At 38.4% G+C, this 7,500-nt stretch overlaps 1 protein-coding gene across 2 annotated transcripts in view; it reads left to right on the top strand.

Moving 5' to 3' along the window:
• Positions 1 to 1,802: 1,802 nt before the first annotated feature.
• LOC137980946 (uncharacterized) overlaps positions 1,803 to 7,500 on the top strand; it is a 16,503-nt gene continuing 10,805 nt past the window's right edge. Inside the window, exon 1 of one of the 2 annotated variants that reach the window (XM_068828330.1) lies at positions 1,803 to 1,894. In XM_068828330.1, the coding sequence (XP_068684431.1) occupies positions 1,834 to 1,894 (61 nt within the window). In that variant the 5' untranslated portion in view covers positions 1,803 to 1,833. The remainder of the gene's footprint in view (positions 1,895 to 7,500) is intronic. The other variant, XM_068828335.1, reaches the window with a different exon arrangement.

Here is a 7,500-nt window from a genome sequence, read left to right on the forward strand (position 1 = left end):
CCGTTAAGATAATTTTAACCTTTACAGATAATAAATGAACTTTTTCCAATGATTTATATAGTTCCTCAAGATACTTGATATCGCTGTTCGGGGGCCTGTAAAATTGTTGGTATCTCTTGCTTGATATGTTATTTTCGCTAAATTTGTTATTTTCGTTATTTTTGTTATGTTTGTGGGGCTCCCTTCTCTTTTCTGCCTTAAAGAATTGTTATTCTTACTGCTGTCCTTTGCTTCATTTCTTATTTTTGCGACTGTATTTGTTATTTTCGTTAATACCTAACAAATGTTTTGTCATCTTTGTTATTCTTGCAATTGCGTACATTTCTGGACATATCTCTCTTTACTCGGCTCCTTCTGTGGGTTGTCGGGTTTTCCTCGCTCCCTTCTAGATCCGACCCTGTCCCTGTTTCACTTGAAAACGTGAAAAAGTGATGTAGAAGCGATTTTAATGAGATCAAGGTGTTTACTGATGGACTTTCGTAAGTTTGGACCAAAAATCGTTATGAACGCCGTAACAGTGCCCCCTTCAATCGCACAAATTATCACAGAGCTCTGCATAGAACCACGGTTGATTGGAGGTTTTCACGTGACGTCATCGCAGCCACGTCGGTGGACGAAAGCAAACGACCTCTCATCAGCTTGTTTTGTTCGTCCACAAGAAGTCGTTCATTTCTCTATTGTTATTGGTGTCTATAGAGGTTGGTTAAAAGCGTCCCATTGACAAATCATCCCCCACGCTTTTTATTGTGCTTCGTCGCGTTTAACTTGTATATCTGAGAATTAATTTTCTCGAATATAGTGTCGATATGGCCAGACAAACACACAGAGTGCAATTTCCATAGTATGACATTTGTGAAATGAGCTAAGCGGAATTTCCGTGAAGTTGAAAATGAGACTGAGAAGGCGGACGTTATTGCAGGTGTTCGCAGCTGCTAGAGTCGTTTGGCTGGGTATTAAACTAAACTTGGGTTTTCTGTATAAAAAAAAAAAATTGGGATTATTGAATAAAAAATCGATGTTGTTTGACAATATATTTTATGCCTTTCCCCTTACTTTTACCCCAAATCTATCTCAATAAATTTGAGAGAATTTGACACGCTGATCTGGATCCGGATGGAATTCCCCATTCGGGAGTTTTAACTCACCATCTGTAGAAACTAGGCCAACGGATTTCTCCTTGCAAATTGTAAATGACCAGCAGCAAAGAATCTTTTAGTAATAAACCCTTTGGAATTTCACGAAGATGTTTTCTCTCTAGACGAAGCACGCACGAATCGGTTCGACCATTTCTGTTTTGAATAGTTTTGAGAAAATAGCAGTTTTAGTTTACACTCATGTCTTTTATAAACTGAAAACCTTTTTTTTTAAGAACGTTTAGGCTCTATTAAGCAACATTTTAAGAACATAAAAAGAATATATCCGGCTAGTTGACAACAACGTCTTTATTTGGCTTATTTGTTTTTCGTGATGACTTGGATGATACACTTAAGAACAATCACTTTGTAGTCCAACCACACAACTGCAAGAGCATTTTCGGGCACAAACATCAAATCGACAAAAAATAATAAAATAAAATAAGGACGCTCAGCCTCAGCATCAAAATTCGACGCTCTTACAAAAAAGAGTGTAGTTCGCATATGTTATTGGTAGTGGTAATTAAAAGCCGTCAACTGGAGCCGTCTATTTGCGTGTGTGTTCAACAGCCGACGAAGGATCACCGCTGGTAATGTTTTCGAAGTAATTAAGGGAAAACAAAATCTAAAATCAATTGACATCTGGCTTTTAAACTGTGTGGAGGAAGAGTTGTCCGTTCTGCAAGCCGGCGTCAAAGTTATGAAAAATATAATATGTTTAGTGGCGGTTTTTGGAATTGCTTGTCTGGGAGTATTTTCGCGTAAGTACCACTGTAACATGAATATTATTTTTTTGGGTTTTAATAGTTGGGGAAACCGAGGAAGTCTCGACCGCTATGTGTTTGCCAGTTTTGGAGCACATACATTACAAGGCATCATACATTAGTACACACATTAGAGGGCATCAAGTTAAGAATTTTGAAAGGTGTGTCAAAGAAAAATCAACAAGATCAGCCGCAAGAATCTTTAATTTAGGCGATAGGATAATCCACCAATTGTGATCTTAAAAGTGTCTTGTTTTCAAATGATAATGTGCTATGGAGAAGAAAATCTTCATCTGATGGCAAAAATGCATTTAATTGGCAGGAACGCAGGTTTGATGCGAGAATATATTACCAGAAATTTTAGTATTTTTTAAAAGAGATACAAATGTTCTGCCGAAAACAAATTTAGCGGCCAGTGTCGATGTACAAATGCAATCACGTTGTTCCAGAGGAGATCTTAATTTTATTCCCTTTTAGTTTTTATTTACATTTTATACTACTTACAAAATTGACTACTAGCACTACCACTACTACCTGTCTGTTGATCATTAAAAATACTATGCAAGTTAGCAATATATATTAACGATAAATACAAATTAAACAAACCAACACAAAATATCGTAACACTAAATCCTAACGAACATTTCAACTCTAACGATGTAACTCCAAGAGAAGCAAAAACTTAACCAATTAGGTAGGTAGGTAATACTTTATTGAAAATATTCAAATCAAAAGAGAAACACGCTAGTCCTAACAACTCTCGGCTGGTTTCCATGGAGGGCGTGTTGACACATATAACCCTTTATTAAATACTAAACTAATACTAAAATTTACCTTTGCTACTGATACTACTACTATTACAGAAAAAAAGTAGTACCGGTATAAAAATACACATCTTAGCAAGACCCAACTATTTTCTAATAAGCTTCTTAAATGAAGGGATTGACACGGCGAGTTTTGCTTCATTCGAGTGCTGGTTCCAGAGCATAGCACCACTAAATTTAAAAGTTCTTTTTAGAAATTCCTTTTTCGGTTTAGGAAGTGTCAGATCATCAGCCCTATTGCGTGGATGGTAATTGACCTGATCGACATTCCCTCTAACAAAAGACTTCCTAAGGCCGAGTACGGTGTAGTCATATTTAATACTTTAATTAAATAGGGAGCTTACGAAACGACGACGCCGACGGAAACGACGACGCTACAAAACAATAGGTTTAGTGAGCAAAAACAATGGCATTCCACGCTCTGCACGTGCGTTTTACATTTTGGTACATTTCTTTGCGGTCATCTCTTAAATGACGACGTGAAAGGACCAAATTCAAGGTCCTGTGGAGGACGTTAGCACATGGCAATGAATTTTCAGTTCTCTCCCTACACTTCCAACCCACTCATAACAGTTTAATTCCTCGACAGTTACGACACATTTTTAACGCAAAACGACATGAAATAGTTTCGTACTGATATGAATATAAACGCGAACTCGTATTTTTAAATGAAGTCTTCGTAGCCGTCGTCGTCCTCGTTTCGTAAGCTCCCTAATGACTTTGCATACCGCCGCCTATCGTCAAGTGTTTCTCATGAAAGAGGGTCAATTAAGTCTTTGTGGCTTATCTTTCAATAATTTGCCGCAGGTGTACCACAAAGGAGAAACGTTTTCAAAATGTGGGTGAACTAAGCCCTTATACAAGGTTTCCATAGCAGCTACGGGAAAAGATTCGTGTCAATGTTCTGTAAAAAAGCGTACTGTTTTTGCGTGTCTGTCACATTTTAAAGGACAAGTTGGATAATCGATCATGTTCATTTTATTTAATAAACGATTGGTGGACAGAATGCGATGGATTATGATGTACTGGAACATCGCTAGTTCAGTCTCCTTTGTGACATGAAAAGGTGAAAAGTAAACTTCCAACTTATTATTAACCTGCGATCAGGCGAACTTTTCCTTAGACATGGTAGGTACGCCTGATTAACGAGTCTTGTGCCCGTAGTCCAGAGTCTGGACTTTACTCTGATTGTCCAAAAAACAATAGAGCTCTCGGAGTCTCGCTCCGATTGGTTACAGAATAGCAAATCATACTTCTTGTAAATCTGTTAACAGCTGATGAAATTTATGGCCGCCGAGAAGGATTTGAACACGATTGATGTTTAGGCTCTGTTTACAGCTTCTGTTGCATCGACTTCAGATTTTTTTTTCAAAAACCTTTAAAGGAAGAGCATAGAGAATGCATCCGAAGAATGGTTTGAGTAAAAGGACACATTACAGTTGTACTTCCTTCGGGATTTGGCAATAGTGTTATTAATACATGCCCGAACATTCTAGAAGAAAATGCATCGTTCTTTTTCCACCAACTCGAAAACGGTTGTGGTTGTGGCAAGTCCTTTGAAATATATTCGGAAGCAACAAGTTGCGAATCCAAAAAGAACCGAATAGAATTTTAGGGTGCCACATTCGGGGAATCAGCCGAGCTTGACAGAGAAATTCGACACTGTTTATGGAATCGCTGAACAATCTGAACACACTTCTAACAAAATGATAGCTGAGTAGCTGCTACTGAAAAACCAGAATTTCTCAAAGGTCCATTTTCCTCATATCTATTTCTACGCAGTTCCACTACCCTCTCGATCCTAAGAAAATACGCGCAGAAGGCTCTATGTACAAAGACACCACTTACCAGGGGAGTGACAAGCAAGACTTTTACCGACACGGAAAAGAAAAAAAAAAAAATGAAAAAAAAAAAAAAGAAAACAAAGAAAACAAACAAACAAAACGCAGACCTCGACTGGGTTTGCCATAGGAAACCCAGTAATTATTTGTTCCTTGATGGTTTGAACAGAGGAACCGCACCAACTGTCAAGTAGGATTTGCAGAAATAGCTTTGAATGCAGACATCAAAGCCAGAGTGCTATTTTGTTTTTGTCGCGTCTTTAATAACTTGATTCGCATCGTGCGGGTGATTTCCGGTAAAATCTGATTGGTTCGCATAGCATGACACATGATAACATCACTCTTGACAGGTGGGCGGCAGACGACTCGTTAAGAAATTGTATCAGGCGTACTTTTTAGCGCCCTGTATCAAGAAAAGTACGCTTGATCGCAGGTCAACTTATTACATGACTCTTTTTTTTCTGCTCTGAGAGGAAGTAATTCTCTAGCGATAAGTATTTCCAAGAGTGAATTAGATTAGAAAAACAAACGAGCGCGAATTTTCATTGGCTTAGCGAACGCGTATGCAAACAACGTCATCTCTCCATGGAACTTTCCGGAAATTCACTTTGACTTCGAATTCTAATGTGATTGGGCAATCGAACTGTTTACTGCCCATATTAGGGGTTTCCTTGGCGGGAACAAGGAGAAGCATTGTTTTAATCTTGCCACACATTGCTTGGTCCGTGAAAGAAATTGCAAATCGCTCTTGGAATTTCATAGAGAGCTTCGTACTTCAGCAGATCACAACTAGAGGCGAAGGCTACAGTATTTCGTATCTCGTTAGAATTTAATATTTTTCCAGAAAGGAGAGACAGAAGAAAGGCGTTATGTTTTTCTGCAAGAGAGCTAAAAGGCAGAAAACAATTTTCTTTTTTGCGTCGAACAAGTTTGAAATGTAAATGAGTTCAGCCAACAACAACAACAAGGTTTATTTCCACACATGAAAAAAGAGAAGAGAACGAGATTAATACAACTTATTTAGGGTATGAGGCCACCTAGAAAATAACTTAAAAGCTAATCTATCTAGGACGCGTAGTAATGTCAAAATACAGTAGTAGTAGTTGATAAATGGAGGCACAAGTATAAAAGCAAAATTACAACAAAAAAATAACAAGTTTAAAATTTAAGCACACAACTTACATTGAATCAGGGAATAGAGAAAACAACAAGGGAGAGAAGATAAAAATTGATTAATAGGAATCGAAAATAACTTTTTGAAGGAACGTTTAAAATTGCTGAGACTAATAGACTCTGTAGAGAATCGTCAATATTATTGCAAAGAATAGCTCACTTAAAGCGAATATTAAATTTAACGTAATTTGTTTTCTCGCTAAAGGGGCGGTTGCCTCATGGATAGTGCGCTCGACTCCGGATCGAGTAGTTAGGGTTCGGGTCCTGGCCGGGGAAATTGTGTTGTGCTCTTAGGCAAGACACTTTACTCTCACGGTGCCTCTCTCCACCCAGGTGTATAAATGGGTACCGGCGAATTTAATGCTAGTGGTAACCCTGCGATGGACTAGCATCCTATCCAGGGGAAAGTTGAAATACTCCTAGTCGCTTCATGCTACAGTAGCCGGAGATAAGCGCCGGCCTGATGGACCTTCTAGTCTCATAGCAGACTTTACCTTTAAAGGTATGCAAAACGTCCATCTGGAAGCAAATCTAGTTTTATACTTGTGCCTTGAGGGTACAAGGGTAAAGAAATTAAGGAAGGCAGAGGGGAGCACATTTAAATGAAATTTGAACATAAAGACAGTTTAAATAACATACCAGGAGTTTCAGTGTGAAAGTGAGTGCTGGCGTGGAAACTGTGAGCAGTGACTGGTATTTTTTTTAAAAAACAGCTGGAAATTTTTAAAGCAAGAAGCTACTTTAAATGTGCATGAAAATATTAAAAGAGCGAAGGAAAGTGTGCATATCTTTAGCCTGTGTGGCAGGCGTTACTATAATATAAGCAAAGGGATAATTTCAAAACAATAACTAAACAATGGCATGTCAGTTCATTCTTTGAAATTTAAAGTTCTGTTCTTCTGAAATTTCTGGTCCCTTTTCAGCAAAAGAGTTACCTTTTGAGAAATGCTGAGCGTAGTTGAGCAAACGTCAATTTAAATTTATTGTCATACTTGAGAATAGACTGCAAGCCGTCTCTTATTTTTCTTTGACACGGTAGTAGAGCGCGCTAATGCGTGACACGCCTCGTTTTTACCACTAAATTACATTAAAATAATAATTTTAGCCGTCGTGCATGACTCTGAGGAAAGAAAGACGACTGCTTGTGGTATAGCTCGAGAACTGATTTTTTCCTCGCTCAGCGGTTGAAGAACAATTTGACTCGGTGGTCAAATGTAAGAGGTTCAAAAACTGTTCATGTACGGGTGAATGATGATCAATGACGACCCATTGGAAAAGTATGAAGGGGGTAGTTTCTAAAGAAAGTGTGGTGCTGCGTCGGTGGGGAAGTAGTATACAAAAATTTGGTTTTATCAACGGAGTTAATAATGTATATTGGCCACCGTACAGAGATTCTAAAAAGCTGACGTTTCGAGCGTTAACCCTTCGTCAGAGCGAATCCAAGTACTCTACTCGAAGGCTGTGAGGATGTAAGATTCCCTTCCACGTGCACGTGACGTCATAACGGGTATCAATACCCCGCATTATAGATGTGATAACACCACAATCGCCTGCGCATGCTTCCGATCTTACATCCCACAAAATCCGTTTTTTTTCCGCTAATATCAAGAATAGGCTGCTGCCTCGCTAAGGCTCGCCAGCAACAACATCAAGGAACTTCATAATATTCAGGTCTTTAAAAATAGGAAATGTATGTTCATGATATTGAGAAAAAGTAATAATTCTAACTGCCTTCTTCTGTAAACCAATTGTTGGGTGTAAATTA

The sequence above is a fragment of the Montipora foliosa genome, chromosome 1, assembly GCF_036669935.1.
Source record: "Montipora foliosa isolate CH-2021 chromosome 1, ASM3666993v2, whole genome shotgun sequence".
Lineage (NCBI taxonomy): Eukaryota > Metazoa > Cnidaria > Anthozoa > Scleractinia > Acroporidae > Montipora > Montipora foliosa.